The following is a 20,082-nucleotide window of genomic DNA, read 5'->3' on the forward strand; positions in this document are numbered from 1 at the left end:
AGGATAGGGCAAATAATAGCTATATGATAATTAAGGCTACTATAGGCTCACCAATTGACCCAAAAAATAAAAATAAAAATCAATATTTTTACATAATTTACAATGCAAAGTGTGTAGTGAGAAATGATACTATTTATTATGTTTAGTATTATTGATAGAAAAAAAGAATTTATTCTTTATAAAAAAATTATGCTTATTTTTGTTGTGATATATATTGACATTCATTAACAAGACTACCGACACCCCACCTCCGGCTTCATCGCTGCCGTGAACCCCATTAGTGGTCTCATCACATTGTTGCCACTCATCCTATCCCCACCATTGCCATTGGAAGTTGAAGGTATGCTCTAACCTAAATTTTTTGGATTTAAATGTAAATCTAATGTTTTATTATCTAATTTCAATTGGTTAATCCATCCCAATACCATTTTTGTCTGTTTGAGATGATTTGGAGTAAGAATTTTTAGATTAAAGATTTTTATTTCGCACGTCGTTCGGCACTAGTCTGTCGAACATTTCAGATTCATTCGAAAATAATGTGCCGAATAAAATGAATTTGTTCGATAGTACTCTAGCGAACGAAACCAAATTTTTTGTTTTAAAAAATTTTGGTTCGACAAACATCTGTCGAACAATAGACAATGGTTTAGTTAACACCTGCTGAACATTTCACTGATTGCTCGATGGTTTCCTGCCGAACTATCTGTGTTGTTTTTCAAATTTTTTTTTTTAGTTTTTGAAAAATCTTATATTTGCTAATGCAATTTTTAATTTCTTGTTTAAAATATAGGTATGAATAGAAGACTAATATGTATTTCTACAATATTATTCCCTATATGTAACCAAGAGAGAAAACTTAGGGTTTAATGGATGAAAGATGAAGAAATGAGGTTATGAGAAAAGGGTGTGCAATGAGAGTTTTAGGATTGTTGTGGTTAGGGTTTAGGAGTGTTAAGTTGGGTATGTAAGAAGAGTGTTTTTTTTTTTTTTTAAATAATGTGGGTTGTCCTTTGTGGTCTTTTCTCTTTGTGTCAATTAGTTAGATAAATTCATAAATTAAGTAGTTGGGGATGTGCAAAAAGAAAAAAAAAATTGTGCAAATAGCAGCTTTTAGAAAAATAATATCTAAAGGATGGGGCAAATGTAGCTTTCAAATTGTCCTCCTTCCAACCCATATTAAAGGATAGGGCAAATAATAGCTATATGATAATTAAGGCTACTATAGGCCCACCAATTGACCCAAAAAAAAAAATCAATATTTTTACATAATTTACAATGCAAAGTGTGTAGTGAGAAATGATACTATTTATTATGTTTAGTATTATTGATAGAAAAAAAGAATTTATTCTTTATAAAAAAATTATGCTTATTTTTGTTGTGATATATATTGACATTCATTAACAAGACTACCGACACCCCACCTCCGGCTTCATCGCTGCCGTGAACCCCATCAGTGGTCTCATCACATTGTTGCCACTCATCCTATCCCCACCATTGCCATTGGAAGTTGAAGGTATGCTCTAACCTAAATTTTTTGGATTTAAATGTAAATCTAATGTTTTATTATCTAATTTCAATTGATTAATCCATCCCAATACCATTTTTGTCTGTTTGAGATGATTTGGAGTGAGAATTTTTAGATTAAAGATTTTTTATTTCGCACGTCGTTCGGCACTAGTCTGTCGAACATTTCAGATTCATTCGAAAATAATGTGCCGAATAAAATGAATTTGTTCGATAGTACTCTAGCGAACGAAACCAAATTTTTTGTTTTAAAAAATTTTGGTTCGACAAACATCTGTCGAACAATAGACAATGGTTTAGTTAACACCTGCTGAACATTTCACTGATTGCTCGATGGTTTCCTGCCGAACTATCTGTGTTGTTTTTCAAATTTTTTTTTTTAGTTTTTGAAAAATCTTATATTTGCTAATGCAATTTTTAATTTCTTGTTTAAAATATAGGTATGAATAGAAGACTAATATGTATTTCTACAATATTATTCCCTATATGTAACCAAGAGAGAAAACTTAGGGTTTAATGGATGAAAGATGAAGAAATGAGGTTATGAGAAAAGGGTGTGCAATGAGAGTTTTAGGATTGTTGTGGTTAGGGTTTAGGAGTGTTAAGTTGGGTATGTAAGAAGAGTGTTTTTTTTTTTTTTAAATAATGTGGGTTGTCCTTTGTGGTCTTTTCTCTTTGTGTCAATTAGTTAGATAAATTCATAAATTAAGTCGTTGGGGATGTGCAAAAAGAAAAAAAAAATTGTGCAAATAGCAGCTTTTAGAAAAATAATATCTAAAGGATGGGGCAAATGTAGCTTTCAAATTGTCCTCCTTCCAACCCATATTAAAGGATAGGGCAAATAATAGCTATATGATAATTAAGGCTACTATAGGCCCACCAATTGACCCAAAAAAATAAAAATAAAAATCAATATTTTTACATAATTTACAATGCAAAGTGTGTAGTGAGAAATGATACTATTTATTATGTTTAGTATTATTGATAGAAAAAAAGAATTTATTCTTTATAAAAAAATTATGCTTATTTTTGTTTTGATATATATTGACATTCATTAACAAGACTACCGACACCCCACCTCCGGCTTCATCGCTGCCGTGAACCCCATCAGTGGTCTCATCACATTGTTGCCACTCATCCTATCCCCACCATTGCCATTGGAAGTTGAAGGTATGCTCTAACCTAAATTTTTTGGATTTAAATGTAAATCTAATGTTTTATTATCTAATTTCAATTGGTTAATCCATCCCAATACCATTTTTGTCTGTTTGAGATGATTTGGAGTGAGAATTTTTAGATTAAAGATTTTTTATTTTGCACGTCGTTCGGCACTGATCTACCGAACATTTCAGATTCATTCGAAAATAATGTGCCGAATAAAATGAATTTGTTCGATAGTACTCTAGCGAACGAAACCAAATTTTTTGTTTTAAAAAATTTTGGTTCGACAAGCATCTGCCGAACAATAGACAATGGTTCAGTAAACACCTGCTGAACGTTTCACTGATTGTTCGATGGTTTCCTGCCAAACTATCTGTGTTGTTTTTCAAATTTTTTTTTTTTTAGTTTTTTAAAAATCTTATATTTTCTAATGCAATTTTTAATTTCTTGTTTAAAATATAGGTATGAATAGAAAACTAATATGTATTTCTACAATATTGTTCCCTATATGTAACCAAGAGAGAAAACTTAGAGTTTAATGGATGAAAGATGAAGAAATAAGGTTATGAGAAGAGGGTGTGCAATGAGAGTTTTAGGATTGTTGTGGTTAGGGTTTAGGGTGTTAAGTTGGGTGTGTAAGAAGAGTGTTTTTTTTATTTTTAAATAATGTGGGTTGTCCTTTATGGTCTTTTTCCTTTGTGTCAATTAATTAGATAAATTCATAAATTAAGTCGTTGGAGATGTGCAAAAAGAAAAAAAAAATTTGTGCAAATAGCAGCTTTTAGAAAAATAATATCTAAAGGATGGGGCAAATGTAGCTTTCAAATTGTCCTCCTTCCAACCCACATTAAAGGATAGGGCTAATAATAGCTATATGATAATTAAGGCTAATATAGGCCCACCAATTGACCCAAAAAAAAAAAATCAATATTTTTACATAATTTACAATGCAAAGTGTGTAGTGAGAAATGATACTATTTATTATGTTTAGTATTATTGATAGAAAAAAAGAATTTATTCTTTAAAAAAAAAATTATGCTTATTTTTGTTGTGATATATATTGACATTCATTAACAAGACTACCGACACCCCACCTCCGACTTCATCGCTGCCGTGAACCCCATCGGTGGTCTCATCACATTGTTGCCACTCATCCTATCCCCACCATTGCCATTGGAAGTTGAAGGTATGCTCTAACCTAAATTTTTTGGATTTAAATGTAAATCTAATGGTTTCTTATCTAATTTCAATTGGTTAATCCATACCAATACCATTTTCGTCTGTTTGAAATGATTTGGAGTGAGGATTTTTAGGTTAAAGGTTTTTTATTTCGCACGTCGTTCGGCACTGGTCTGCCGAACATTTCAGATTCATTCGACAATAATGTGCTGAATAAAATGAATTTGTTCGATAGTACTCTAGCGAACGAAACCAAATTTTTTGTTTTAAAAAATTTTGGTTCGACAAGCATCTGCCGAACAATAGACAATGGTTCGGTAAACACCTGCTGAACGTTTCACTGATTGTTCGATGGTTTCCTGCCGAACTATCTGTGTTGTTTTTCAATTTTATTTTTTTTTAGTTTTTGAAGAATCTTATATTTGCTAATGCAATTTTTTATTTCTTGTTTAAAAATATAGGTATGAATAGAAGACTAATATATATTTCTACAATATTATTCCCTATATGTAACCAAGAGAGAAAATTTAGGATTTAATAGATGAAAGATGAAGAAATTAGGTTATGAGAAGAAGGTGTGCAATGAGAGTTTTAGGATTGTTGTGGTTAGGGTTTAGGAGTGTTAAGTTGGGTGTGTAAGAAGAGTGTGTTTTTTTTTTTTAAATAATGTGGGTTGTCTTTTATGGTCTTTTCCCTTTGTGTCAATTAATTAAATAAATTCATAAATTAAGTCGTTGGGATGTGCAAAAAGAAAAAAAAATTTGTGCAAATAGCAGCTTTTAGAAAAATAATATCTAAAGGATGGGGCAGATGTAGCTTTCAAATTGTCCTCCTTCCAACCCACATTAAAGGATAGGGCTAATAATAGCTATATGATAATTAAGGCTAATATAGGCCCCCCAATTGACCCCAAAAATTAAAAATTAAAAATCAATATTTTTACATAATTTACAATGCAAAGTGTGTAGTGAGAAATGATACTATTTATTATGTTTAGTATTATTGATAGAAAAACAAAATTTATTCTTTATAAAAAAAAATTATGCTTATTGTTGTTCTGATATATATTGACATTCATTAACAAGACTCATTGTTTAAAATAAAAAAATCAAGTAATTTAGACCAACAAATTTGTAGCTAAATTTTATTTTCATTTTTTTGGTTCATAACAACCGCTTAAGGTCTTGTTTTTAGTTTGCGGAATAGAGTTCATTGGAAATTAAGACTTGAGTTTGTGGTTGTACACGTACTTCTCTTGTTTGGGGGGATGTCTTACCCAAACTGAATTGATTTTGTTGGATGCAATCATAGTTAAGATTTCACATATGCACACATATTCACTATATAATCCAAAGTTGGAAAAGGAAAACTACACCCACCATCCAAAGATCCAATGGTTTTAACAGTGTCCGCATGGTATAGTCTAGGCACTTTTAGGTTAGTTTGTATGATCTCTAATTTAGTATCATCTTTCTTGTGTGGGAATAATTACAAGTTTGACATATCTTCATGCATAGCTTTAGTTTCTATCCCTAGCATCATCTCTACTTTTGTATCATCTTCTTGACAGTTTTTTCTGTTTCTGTGCTTCTTGTTAATTTGGGCTGCTTAGGCTTATAGTCGTGTTGTGGGCTTTCTGTCAGGCTTTGTCGTTGCGTTGAGCTTTTTTTGGGCCCTTTAGATGTTGGGTTGGGGTCCACATTTCTTGTTATGAGGACACAAGATTTCAAGGCAGATTGACATGTATATTTATGAACTTTTTGAATAAATACTAGAGAAGTAGAAACAACTCCAAATATTTATTTTCAAATAATTTGACAGTCAGTGTTGGACTTATTCTACGTGAAATGCTGATGTGTCGGGCCTTTTTGAACTTGAAAAAATAATAAAAGTGTTGTATTTATTGATTCATATTCGATTTCACTTATTAACTTTGTTTAATTTTTAGCAAGTATTTTCTTAATAGAATTCTGATCTTTTGCTTGTTTTATTTGATTTTTAATTTAGCTTTACACATAAAACAGTTATAAGAGATAATCCAAATCCTTATTAACTGTGAAGCCAATCTTCTGAGTGCTAACAAGCAACTTGACTGATTCACAGCGTTACAATTAGTCAACTCTTTGCAATTAAATATGCATATCTACTTCCACATGTGGAAAAAAATTAGTCAACTCTTTGCAATGTACATTTGAAATGTGATCATCCATATAGAAAATAGAAATAATTACCCATAACTACACATTTCCTATGTTTTTTAACTTGTAGTACCACTATTATTAATATATAATAATTAGGTTAGTTTTATTAACAATTAGGTTAGTTTGACTGCATGGGCTTTAGTTGACCGCAGCTGAGTGGGCTGCTTAGCAGCTGCGTGTGTTTCTTTCTTTCTTTCTTTCTTTCTTTCTTTCTTTCTTTCTCTTTCTCTCTCTCTCTCTCTCTGTGTGCTTGATCGAAGCCTGCTCGAAGCCTTCTAATGGATCTGCTCCGAGCTTGATCGAAGCCTTCTAGATCTGCTTTGACCACTTGTGGTACGTAGACTCCTACTTTGATTTTTTATCAGTAGAAGGTTCTTGATTCTGAAACTGCAATTTCTGGAACATTGGAAGTAAACTGAAACTGCAGTTTATTGGAGTTGTAGTTACTAACTGCAGTTTCTGAAACTGCAAATGAACTGAAACTGCAGTTTATTTGAGTTACAACTGCAGTTTCAGAAACTGCAAATGAACTGAAACTGCAGTTTTTTTGAGTTGTAAGCTTGCAGTTGTAATGTAAGTGAAACTGCAGTTTATTTGAGTTGCAACTGCAGTTTCAGAAACTGCAAATGAACTGAAACTGCAGTTTATTTGAGTTGTAAGCTTGCAGTTGTAGTGTAAGTGAAACTGCAGTTTCTGAAACTGCAAAGTAAACTGAAACTGCAGTTTTTTTGGAGTTGCAAGCTTGCAATTGCAGAACGATGTTTGTGAATGAAGATGAACAATTGTCGATTTGGTAAAGTTGAAGAAAGAGATCGATTTGGCAAAAAAAAAGAATATTAGGCGTGGTGTCCGCAAAAGAATATTAGCATTGTGGTAGTTGGTCCGCAAAGAAAGAAAGGGGCTTTAGGTGGTTTTGGTTAATAATTTGTGGTATCAGTACCTGCATGTTAACGCACTCTAGAAAATAATAATCCTTTAAAAATCACCAATTTTTGGTTGCGATGTTTCACCTTTTCTTTTCTTCTTGTTCATAATCTCTCTAGTTTTTGGTAGTTAATATTAGTTTTTTTTTGATTATTAATTACCCAAATTTGTTTACTCTGTCTTCAATGTCATTTATATTAAGCTAAATTTTACTTTTAGTCCTTATAATTTGGGTTAATTCTACTTTCATTCATATACATTGTAAGTATTTTGATTTTGGTATTGTATTTTTCAAACCGTTACAATTCAAGAACACATTAGCATCTTTATCAATTAAGTCGTCAAATTTAACATCCGCACGTTTCGCACCCAACGCCGAGCACTCAGTAGTGTAAATTTTTGCAGCACCAAGCGCTCGGCGCTGGTTTGACGGCGTTTATGTTATAGTCTTGCGGAGTCCAAAATTTCAGGATTAAATTCTAACATAACGCCTTCACTAAGGCCATTCTACACCCTAAGAGAGGATGAGGTGCACCCATCGAGGTATACCCTCAAAAACCAACGGTGAAAGCAGCGCTGAACGCTGCTTGCAGCTCTCGCCTGTTATAAAAAAACTTCACTGAGCATTCGGTGGGAATATAGACTTAGCGCTCAGTGGCACATTCGCATGTTCGCTCATCCGCATATGATCAAATCTGATCAACATAAATACTAATATGTTTTTAAATTAATTTTAACGATTTATAAAATACATAATCAAAATTAAAAAATTAAAAATATAGAAATAAAATTAAAACTTGATCGAAACTACATAGACCAAAAGCAAATTTAACCATTACCCGATTTTGTTCTCTTGCATACAAACAAAAGTGTATTAGGTACCCTCGACCAGATTTCAGGGGCAGTTGCATCAGCAACGTCACAGTCTACTCTTTCTGGTGCTCCACATTTTAATTCGTTGCTTGCGTGCATCAGCAGCCTTTGATGCATGCTGCAGCCTTTGATGCATGCTTCAGCCTTTGAGCTATAAATATAAATACTAATATCCTATTTCAAATATTCGAATATTTGTTATAAAATGTCTAAATACAATAGTACCTTTCCGTACCTTCAATTCTAACCCGTTGATTTTTATTATATATATGTAGGTAGGCTCATTCATAATTCAACAACAGCTACACAATATTTGTTATAAAATGACGAAAGACAATATTACCTTTCCGTACCTTCAATTCTAACCCGTTGATTTTTGTTTTATATACGTAGTCTCATTCATAATTCAACAACAGCGACACAATGTTTGTTCTGTTTTTGGGAGGAATGGTAGTTGCCTTTTTTTTTTTTCTCATTTATTTTTCATTATACAATTAATATAGTTGTATGATTAAAATTATTTATTTTTTAGATCACTCTTTAAAAATTATCTATATTAAAAATTAATCAAATATGAAAGATTTCTGATAAATAAAGTATTATCAAATAAATATGTGATGAATCTAATATCTATCAAACCATTTTTTTTAACAATTAGATAATTAAAAGATTTTTTATTTGGTTAATTTTTTTATAAAAATAATCTTTAAAAGACGATTTTAAAATGATTTTAACAGAAGATGTCAATATGATTAATAATTTTACTATTAATTCCAGCAACTAAATATATATGGGTACTGCAGGACAAGCTTATAATTAAAATGGCCTTACCGACGTTATTAACTCCCTTATTCGGTTCACAATGAGACCTATAGTGTGGTGAGGCGAACGTCTCAAACTCTCTAATGTTCTGAATCTCAAATTTATATACCTTTTATAGATTAAGTCTTTAATCTAAAAATACAATAACCCAATTTCAAATGATTCATTTATTTATCAAATTTACAGCTCAGCCACTTAAAAATAGCCAATCCAATTTATGTGGAGAATTGATGACACAAATTCAATGATTCGCTTCGATCCCCAAAATCTTAACTCCGGCAACAAAAATACCTGGAACCTACGAGACAGGTATGGTCTTTATCCAAGGTTAAGTACAAACAACAATATTGTACGTTTTAGCTAGAGTTTAGAATTAACATATAAAATCCAGTGCCAGTAGTTGACTTTTTCTTTTTTTATTGCTACTTGCTAGCTAGTAGACAATTTTTAAGCACCGACCCTTAATTTGGTGTGCTAAAACTATTAATTATTTGTCAAATAATTAATAAAATAGTCTAACAGTTGTGGCGGGCGAGAGCCTGATGAGGACTGTACGGACGTACGGTTTTCCACCCATCATTTTCGCATACTTTTCTCCTCCCACTATGACGCATATATATGCATGCATGTCAAATACCCGTACGTGTTTTTTATTTCGTTTTTCAAACCAGTAGGTGGTTATTGATTAGTGATTAATTTTTTTTATTCATTGATTAGTGATCAATCTACCTAGCTATACGTACTTTAGACCGTACTTATCACAAGTTATTCACAAAAATGAAGATGAGATCGATGGGGTAGGTTTTGCTTCCGGCCTGAAGCTACAAGCTAGCATATATACCTTCTCCACATGCAACTTCAAATAAAACCAATAGTATAATATCGGTTGTGTTGAAAGGATTAATTAACAATTATCTAATATATTATATTATCAAATTATTAATCTGAATTATATATTTAAACAAAAAATTCACATTTAAAACCTATATATAATCTAACAATATATAAAGGGCGATTTCATAAAAAACAATTAAAGATAAGATCGAAAATAATGAGTTACAAGGTGAACGTATACCTTTTGCTTTTAACACGGAAGAAGAAGTTCAACAAACTTGACCGGACTGCTCATGAGAAATTTTTTAAAACAAATTAAAACAAGAGCTCTTCCGCGAAGTGGGCTAGTCATATAATTTAAGAGAACAGTAATATTATCTAAATCAATGATTTGTAAATTGATATTGATGATATATTATGTTATTAATTCTGTGGTAAGATCGATATAGAAGTATATATAAAGTTGCGTTGCAATGCTGCAGCTTGGCCGGGTTGATTGAATATGATAAATATATATATATAATAAATAAAAACAGGAAAAAACGTACAATGCAAAAAATGCTTGACCAAGCATGGCCAGTAAAATTCACTTGGGTTTTTATCCTTATTCCTAATTTTAACAAATTTGTATATAAAAAATTGTACCGGCCAGCTGATCGATGGACACGTAGACTGATCGATAAACACGTACGACAAGCAAGATAAGCAGAGTCAGCCAAGTCTAAGGATTCAAGTAATCCACCTTCCTCGATCACTTGGGAACTAGCTTACAGCTCTTCTCTATATAACCCCTCCAAGTCCATAGGACCATAACCATGAAAAATAAGCAGTAACCTGTCACCAAAAAAAGTAAAAAATCAAAGAGAGAATTGGAGGCTCATCTTTGAGCTTACAAGCTCGATCTTCTTCCCCTTAATTACCTCCAGTTTAAGAGCTTGACAGTACCCTTTCCAGGCTCAAATATGTTAAAGAGGAGTGCTGCCGCACGAAGAAAAGGAATGCGAAGCCTTTTCTACTCCTCATCTGCCAAAAGCCTCTCGTCTTCTTCTCCTTCGTTTTCACGTTCAAGGTCTTGTGCTGCTTCAATCCCTACTCGCAACTTGGCTCTATCAATGATCGAAGAAAACATTGAAAATGCTGAATCCACCATCACCAAATGGGATCCAGATTCCTCCTCGTACACCAAACTCACGTATCTCTTCCAGCATAGCAGAAAAGAAGCCAAAGAGCTTCTCAAATCCGTAGAGGACTTGCGTCATGCTATGGATACTCTAGTTGGTGAAAGGTCTGCATCCAGAAAGCTTGTACATGCTCAAAATCTAATGCAAATAGCGATGAAAAGGCTTGAAAAAGAGTTCTATCAGATATTGTTTGAAAACCATGATCAACTTGACCCAGAATCAGTTTCTAGTCGATCCTCAGGCAGATCAGGCAAACTTGATGATGATCAAGACGAGGCTGGAACAGAAGATGACTTGGAAATTGTTGGTGAGTCGGCTGTTACAGAGGTTGAGAGGGTCTCGGCACTCGCCATGTCAGACCTCAAGTCAATAGCTGATTGCATGATCAAGTCTGGCTATGCTCAAGAGTGCCTGAAAATATACAAAATTTGCCGAAAGTCAATAGTGGACTGGGGATTGTACCGCCTCGGAATCCAACGGTTCAAGGCTTCTCAAATTCAGAAAATGGATTCGGAAGCACTAGAAAATATAATCAAGCACTGGATTCATGCTGTAAAGGTTGCTGTGAAAACACTATTTCAAGGAGAGAAAATCCTATGTGATCATGTGTTTTCAGCATCTGAGACAATCAGAGAGTCATGCTTCTATGAGATAATCAAAGAAGGAGCAGCCACCTTATTCAGATTTCCTGAACTCATTGTGAATCTCAAGAAAGCCCCAGCAAGAATTTTCTGGCTAATGGAACTCTATAAAGCAGTATCTGATATTTGGCTGGAGATTGAATCAACGTTCAACGCTAAATCAACCTCAGCTATTAAAATGCAAGCTCTTTTATCATGGCTCAAACTTTCAGATTCTGTCCGACATATTCTTTCTGATTTTGGATCAACCATTCGAAAGGACTCATCGAAAGTTCCGGTGGGGGGAGGGATTCACTCACTGACCCAATCAGTGATGAATTATGTATCTTCACTAGCAGGTTACAATGGAATTCTCTCTGATATCCTTGCTGACTATCCCCCATTGGGAAATTCACCTTCACAAGAAACTTACTTCAAGAGCGCCCCAATGTCTGATGATGGTTCAGCTCCAGCAGTGTCAGCTTGGCTCATTTTTGTTCTTTTGTGCAAGCTTGACAGCAAATCTGAGCTTTATAAAGATGTCGCTTTGTCATATCTCTTCCTTGCCAACAATCTTCGCTTCATTGTTGAGAAGGTGCAACATACACCCAACCTGAAATTACTCTTGGGTGAAGTGTGGGTATCTCAACATACGAAGAAGGTTAAACTATATGCTTCAGACTATGAATCCACAGCCTGGAAAAAAGTGTTCTCATCATTACCAGAGAAGTCATCAGAAATATCTCCTAAAATGGCGAAGGAGTGCTTTAGGAGGTTCAACACAGCTTTTGAAAAGGCATACAGGAAACATACATCGTGGATTGTAGAGGATAGGAAGTTGAGGGATGACTTGAAGGTGTCAATAGCAGAGAAACTTGTACCAACATATAAAGAATTTCACGACACATACTTGGTGATGCTGAGAGGGGAGAAAAATTTGGAGTTTCTGGTAAGATTTTCACCAGATGACTTGGGGAATTACTTGTCAAATTTGTTCCACGGGACTTGAGATGCCTCCCCCTCTAAGGTAATACAGTGCTACTACAATACAAACTGTACCCTTTTGATGACTGTTGTATATAAATAGTGTGATAATAAGAACTGGGATCTTTCTCAATCTTCAAGTTATTAATTTGTATGATAGAATATAGAGAATCATCCAGTCAAGTATGGAAAAATAATCTGTCGCTCCAGATCTTAATCAACTTGGAAGTTTACCAAACTTAATAAAAAAACCAAATGATGATCATATAAAAGATGTCTACGTTTGAATGCTTAATATTTCCAAACAGAAAATATTAAATAAACTGATTAGGTTATGTTAAATAAATTCAATTGGGTCTTTAGTAGCTCAATATAGTTAATTATACTCTAGAAAGACATATTTATCTTGGTATCCATAGATGCATACATGAAGATGTGCATTGGTAAATACATACATGTGTGCATGTGTGTTATGGAATACCTTCATAATTGATCGGTTCCTACTTTTAGCTAGGATATAAAAAAATGATTTCATAAAGGTATATTAATTCAAAGTCGACAAAGTCATGAATATTACAGGGGCCAAAAGCAAATTTCATGGTGTTCATTAACTCGATCAGTTTAAACAAAAGTAAAGCCTATTCTGTGATAGGACCTATAAGATCATGTTATACATGATTGATAATAAAAAGCTATCCAATTACTGCCTGCTCTGCTGGCCTAGGAATAGATTGCCAACCTGTAAGAATTTGGAGAACACTTCTAAGAGAATCTGAGGCTGCTTCAATAGTCCAATGTGGATAAAATTCACTTGGGTGGAACATGCATTCTTCACTGAATCCTGTTAAAGTGCATGGTTGAGCTCCATTCAGGAATAGGTCCCCCTCAGATCTTATGAAGCCAGACTTCACCTCTTCTCTGTCTGCTGCCTATTGAAAGATTGCAAGCATTTGAGACTGAATGCATGTCTTCACAGCCAATGGGCTGTAACCATTTTTTACTTAAAGAACTTGCAAAGGCAGAATAAATAGTAGCTTATCTTCTTTTCAGTTTAAAAAAATATTTGACTTAGTAAAGCATGTGTGGCATATTGCTGATTTTAGGACCTTTGATAAAGAGTTCAACATTCACTCTTTTTTTTTTTTTTTTGGGGGGGGGGGGGAGGGGGGAATGGAAAATAATGCATGTCACAAAAAGTCTGCATATGATTGCTGTGTCACTATACCATGTGGCAGAATATAATGCTATTGTGGATGTAATGAAGGGAGCTTATATGATTGGGAAAAACTTCATCTATGCAGTTTCGAGTGAAAGATGGTCATGTACCTTTTCTGTATAAAATTCAAAAGTCTTTTTCTTGTTTCCTGCTTCATATATATTGCATTGAGAGTATATCTGATAGGAACAATTAAATTATTAGAATTGTAATTCAGATAAATTCTACAGACCCAGAGATATTTAGATGAAATTAGATGTTCAACAAGCCTCATTTACCTGGGATTCTACGCTGGCGCAAACAGCATATATACCCCAGTTTCGAGTGTAATTGTTGTAAAGATGAACTTTCCCAAATCTAACACGAGGTTGTCTTTGCCTTGTCCCATCAAAAAAGCAATGATGAATAGTCACCCGAATGCATCTATCACCAATGTGGGAGGGGTCAGCTCCTATAAGCATCGTCTTGTCATGTTGCATGAAGTAGCATCTGGTGCCAAGTGAAGAAGAAACCATCAGAGGCACTAGCTCAGTATCCACATTTACATGCTAAATATGCAAAATTTTAAACCCACCTAGAAATAGTTATATCAGTACTTTGTCTGGTGATATCTATCAGTCCATCATCATAATCACGAAGGCTGCACCGGTCTATCCATATGTGCCTAGAATTTGGTTTTATTTGAATGCCATCGACATCATGTCCTCTACCACCTTCAAACTCAAGGTTGCATACAATTATGTGTTCACATTCCTTCAGTCTAAGTCCCTTTCCTGTGAGCTTTATTCTCTGGCCTCGGCCATCAATTGTCTTATAAGATGACACACTCAAGTAAGATGAAAGGTGCATGGTGCCCGAAACCTCAAAGACAATCCAGAGTGGTTCTTGTTTTCGGCATCCTTCACGAAGTGAACCTGGACCATCATCTAAATACCAAAACACAACATTTTATTTATCCCAATGCAATATGCAAAACATGCTATCCACCCACTTTCTTAGAAATTTCATATTCGATCATATTGTCACTTACACAGAGCTAATTCCTAATTTTCTCCATTATCAGTCAAAAACCAAAATAATTTAGATTCTCAAATTCTATACTTTGAATTCTTTCTTCTTCTTTTTCTAATAAGGAAATTGTGTTTCTTCAATGCAATTGCAGCAGCTATTTATAAATATTCAATATGTTCCAGAAAGATACCTTTATATATATATATATATATTTTTTTTTCTAATAGATAGCTGGCAATATTATTAATAAGCAGCAAAAACAGATGCATAACTTTGGAGTATGGAAATCCAGCCAATCTGGCTCCTCCAGCCATGTGAGACACACCAAACTTAGCTGCAGCATGCGCTGCTTGATTACACATCCTTGACAATATAGGCAAGCAAAATGCCCAAAGTGTTTCACTTTGCTGCATAATGTTTAAGAAATAATAGCTAAAGGGCTAATATAGCTCTCAAATTCTCATTTCCTTCCAACCCACCCCACATTAAATTTTACTTAAAAACAGATACAACTTAAGGACCAAGCATGTAATTGAACACCGACCAATAAATGAAATGACAAGAATGCACAAATTTCACTGGTACCCCATCATCACTGACCTAAACGATTAAAATCAAAATTGGCCAAATTTAAACCAATAATACTACCAAACAAAAATCAAAGCAATGAAGAAGCGTCACAAAAGAGCACGCTAATGAACAACAAACAATAAAGAGGAGTGAAACAGAGAACCTGCCAAGGTGGTGACGACATAGACCGGGCCGTGGAGGCCTCCGATGGAGAAGCGTCCGAACCCCTCTGCCCGACCCGCCATTGCTCTCAAGGTGAAATCCACGTCGGCGTACGGTAACGAAGCCATGTCCGTCTTCCTGTAGCTCAAATCAAAGCCTCTTGGCCGCCTCTATATGGCCACAGGTCGTTGCAAAAATTTGGCGGTCACAAAATTTACCCGAAAATCGATCCTACATCCAACAATTAATAGATTTAAAATTAGAAAAATCAATACTTTTTAGTTTTTTCTTTTTTTTTTGAAAGGGCCTCTTTTTAGTTAATAACTTAATATACTTCTTTGTTTACTAAAAAGAAAAGGATTATTGGATGAAGTCTCATTTTGCATTGTAGTTAGATTATCAAAATAATATAGTATGAACCTTATATTGAATACTCTTTTTATTAACAAGACTTCGTTTAAAAAAAAATTAAATTAAATTTCATCTACTAAACTAAATAATTATTAATAACCAAATTTATAGTTAAAATAATAAAAGAAAATCAAACAATTTAGACTAATTAATTTAAATAAATGGAGCCTAAGAAAAGAGGCCTATTGGAGCAAACAACAAAGCCTAATAGGCACACATTTTCAAAGTGAATATGAAGCGCGTACGGGCTCCGATGATATAAATGGAGTGGCTGGACTGCTTCTTTGCCTTTCAGGCTTTTACTCTAATGGAATCAATTCATAAGCGTAGGCCTACACTGATCATACCAACTACAAGCCGAAATTAAAGATGTGACTACAATTAAATTGAATAACAGTCCAACACAGATCTGAAAAATGAACTATTACAATCAAATTAATTGGATAGCAGTCGCCAATATACTACACAGTACAACAAGTTAATGATTCTTTTGACCATACCATGTGAATTTCTATTTGGTATTACTTTCTGAATCTTATTAATTTCTTTATATCTTTAATTTTCATTAGAAATCCAAGGTTGAGTATTACCACTAAACTCTAAAGAAAATGTGAGAAGTTTTAGATATTTTTTTTGTTACATTAGAGAAAATCGAACTTTAATTTATCCCCATCCTAACTCATTGTACCACATTCTCTGACCACTTAAACTAATTCCGAGAGCATAAAGCTTTAGATTATTAATGATTCATTTAGATTAAAAACTCAATGAAAATCAAGACAGTGAGAGAATTCAAATTCTATGAACAGAAATACAATTCCACCAAATGTACTATAAAATCTCCATGAAGTAGTGAGTAATAGTTCCATACATAAGTAGTACCAACATAACAATCTCTCCATCTCTCTCTCTATGGAGCTGGTCTACATGGTAATTTGGTCACTGCCTCTACTCTATGCTTCTATCTACCTTTCAAAGTTGGTTCTTCAACATTGGAGAGACCAACACTGCTATTTGTTGGCTTATGAGTGCTACAAGGCCACAGAAGACAGGAAGCTGGACACTTCATCCTGTGTTAAAATCATTCAGCGGAACAAGAACCTGGGTCTGGAAGACTACAGGTTTCTCCTGAAGACCATTGTCAATTCTGGCCTTGGCGAGGAAACTTATGGTCCAAGAAATGTCCTCGCCGGGCGCGAAGACTGTCCTAGTTTAGAAGATGCACTAATGGAAATGGATGACATTTTCATTTACACCCTTGACAAACTGTTTCACAGAACAGGAGTTTCACCTTTACAAATTGACATACTTGTTGTCAATGTGTCACTCTTCTCTCCAGCACCATCTCTAACAGCCAGGATTATAAACCATTACAAGATGAAGAACAGCATCAAGACCTTCAACCTCGCGGGAATGGGCTGCGGTGGAAGCCTTGTTGCCATTAATCTTGTGCAGAACTTGTTCAAAACCTACAAGAATGTGTATGCTGTTGTAGTTAGCACAGAGTCTATAGGTCCAAATTGGTACCGCGGCAAAGTCGAGCCCATGATGCTTGCTAATTGTCTCTACCGCTCGGGAGGGTGCTCTATGCTTTTCACCAACAACAGGGCTCTGAAGCATCGAGCCCTGTTGAAATTGGAATGTATAGTCCGAACCCATATGGGTTCGAGTGACGAAGGATATGGTTGCTCCATTCAAGTTGAAGATAAGCATGGCTACAGGGGTTTTAACCTCAGCAAAAGCATAGCAAAAGTTGCTGCTATAGCTCTTACAATGAACCTGCGAGTACTAGTGCCTAAAGTGTTACCAATGACAGAATTACTACGCTTTGTCATAGTTTCTCGTGGTCGAAAAAAAGTTGCTGTTAAAGAAGTGGGAAGTACTGGTTTGAATCTTAAGGCTGGACTTGAGCATTTCTGCATACCTCCAACTGAAGCTGCAGTTATTAATGGGGTTGGTAAGAGTTTGGGACTCAATGAATATGATCTAGAGCCCTCTAGAATGGCACTTCATAGATTTGGCAACACATCCTCTGGTGGCCTTTGGTATGTTTTGGGGTACATGGAGGCAAAAAGGAGGCTTAAGAAGCATGACAAGGTTCTGATGGTGAGCTTTGGAGCAGGCTATGAATGCAATAATTGTGTGTGGGTGGTGTTGAGGGACTTGGATGATACCAATGTCTGGGAAGACTGCATACACAGATACCCTCCAAGAACTTTGGCTAACCCTTTCATGGAGAGGTATAGTTGGATCAATGATGAATTTCTAAGCTTTGTTAAGTTTGAGGAGGTTATGAATGCCATGTCTGACATTGGTCAACCCTTTCATGGAGAGGTATGGTAGATCAATGATAATGAATATTTCTAAGCTTTGTTATATTAATGCTGCACTACTTTGCATTGTTTGAGGAACTATTCTTATGAGTTGCCTCTGTAAGGAATATTCCATTTTAATTATTTCAAGGAGATGATGTATTTCATAAATCTGAAGTAGGTCAAGGTTGTTGTGGTAATCTCGATCTACATGAATGGATTTTTTTTCAGAACTATCAATAAACCATATGTATACCTGTTATATGTTCAAGATATATGTCTATAGGTTGTCAGTCTGAACTGCAGAAGGAGCATCATCTTAAGAAAAATTAGTTGTCACAATCTGAAACTCCAGAAAGGAGCATGGTGTATTTTCTGAAGAGAGCAAACAATTAAGTCTGCTTTTGAACCCAACTACGTACTTGGCAATTATGATAGCCATTTATATGTAACAAGGGTCATGAAGTTCTACCTCTGGTCAATGGCCTACACTACGTACACCCTTTCACAAATCATATGTATCATATATTGATGACTTCCCAGTAGACTAGCGAAGATAAATGAGATCTACTTTTTATAAAAAGCCTGTAAGATATATAATTATATATACCTAGCTAGGTGATGAAAATTTGTCCCTTCTAGGCTTTCTACATTTTAATTGGGGAGTAAAAAGAGATGAAAATTAAGAAAATCTAGCAATTAAGAACTCTACCATTGCAGCAATTTTAACAGATCGAGAATAAGTAATTTTGGTAAGGTAACTTGAAGGAGACCCATATTATCCATATGTACTAGCTAATATTTCAGCCAAGATCTTGGTTGAAGAATTTAGACCATCTTCAATCATACCTTATCATTTTTTCAATGTGACATTACTGTGAGCTTGTAATAAGAAAGCAAAAAAAATAATGGGAAACCACACAGATGCCCGAGTGGTAATATTAGATGGGTATGAGATGTAAATTTAAAAGTACTAAATTCGAATGTTTACAATGAAAAAAAAAAACTCGAATTTACTTAATATTTATGATTTTCGGGTGATTGTATAATTTGTAATTTTGTATGCCTCCAAAGTTATCTTAAAAAACTTGTGTGGGGTTTCTTTGTTAACAAAGAAGTGTCAGTTGTAACTAGTGACCTCCTAATAGTACCAGTTGGAGACGAGAGAATTCAAAACCTCATGTTCAAGCCTAGATAATAGATGAGATATGGGACAGAATATTACCCCCCATTATCTTGTTTGGCCAAAAATATAATCTATCTTAAGTATTGTTAGGTCCACATAAGCAAAATAGTGAAAAGGAAATGAAGTAGTACCTTCTAATCTTTCCCCTACCGACAATGCCCTTTCTCTTACCACCATTAATTTGATATAATTGTTTCTTTTTTTCTTTTGCTTTTTCATTAATAGCTTCAACTACTTGAGCAGTTGAGCAGGGTGCATTTATCATTATTCATTAGAACACGTTCTCTGCTGGTATTGCATGATTTACATGGCCACATTTATAGGATCACATCAAAGTTTGAAACCCGGCCTTCTAATGTAAATTTACATGCCTCTTTCTATTTCTATGTTAGCACACTTAGCTCAATTTGATCAAACTAGAAGAGAGAGATCGATAGTAATATAAGCCTAATTAGGCTTATGATCAGACATTTTACAAATCCAAATCCAATTACTTTCCAGTGTAGTTCCAAAGTACCTTATGTCTCAGATACAAATAGGTCAAGTTAAATTAAACATCAAAATACTCCAATTTTAATTCGATTTAAAAGTGTATGTCATGATTGAACTTAGCTCAATTTATAATTCGAGTATAAGTTCAAGAGATATTTTGTTTGAGCTTAACTTGCTTCTCTTATAATACAAACTCGAACTGTATCAAAATGGATTTACAAACCCACATTAAGATGATAATGACTGCAATTTAAGGACCTAATCCCCAATGGGAATAAAACAAGGGTTGCTACCAAACCAGACCCATATTTTGTCTCTTCTTTTATGACACTTGACAGAAGACTTCAAACTTACATTTTATTTTGAGAGGGCGACCCCACAAGAGTGGAGTGCAAATGACTCAACCTTTTATTTTTCTT

At 34.4% G+C, this 20,082-nt stretch overlaps 1 protein-coding gene and 2 pseudogenes across 1 annotated transcript; 2 read left to right on the forward strand and 1 right to left on the reverse strand.

Annotated features, from left to right (window-relative positions):
- Nucleotides 1-10,516: 10,516 nt before the first annotated feature.
- On the forward strand, nt 10,517-12,328 carry LOC147290121 (exocyst complex component EXO70H1 pseudogene; annotated as a pseudogene).
- Nucleotides 12,329-12,819: 491 nt separating this feature from the next.
- On the reverse strand, nt 12,820-15,562 carry LOC147290122 (Pectin lyase-like superfamily protein). The gene is made up of 5 exons (XM_086236873.1): nt 15,264-15,562; nt 14,094-14,445; nt 13,798-14,008; nt 13,630-13,698; nt 12,820-13,232 (listed from the first exon to the last, which is right to left on the reverse strand). The coding sequence occupies exons 1-5, from the start codon at nt 15,388-15,390 to the stop codon at nt 12,996-12,998; spliced, it is 996 nt and encodes a 331-aa protein (XP_086092999.1). The 5' UTR covers nt 15,391-15,562; the 3' UTR covers nt 12,820-12,995.
- Nucleotides 15,563-16,585: 1,023 nt separating this feature from the next.
- On the forward strand, nt 16,586-18,016 carry LOC147290123 (3-ketoacyl-CoA synthase 19 pseudogene; annotated as a pseudogene).
- Nucleotides 18,017-20,082: the final 2,066 nt, after the last annotated feature.

The sequence above is a fragment of the Dryas octopetala genome, chromosome 3 (genome assembly GCF_963921425.1).
Source record: "Dryas octopetala chromosome 3, drDryOcto1.1, whole genome shotgun sequence".
In the NCBI taxonomy this organism is placed as follows: domain Eukaryota; kingdom Viridiplantae; phylum Streptophyta; class Magnoliopsida; order Rosales; family Rosaceae; genus Dryas; species Dryas octopetala.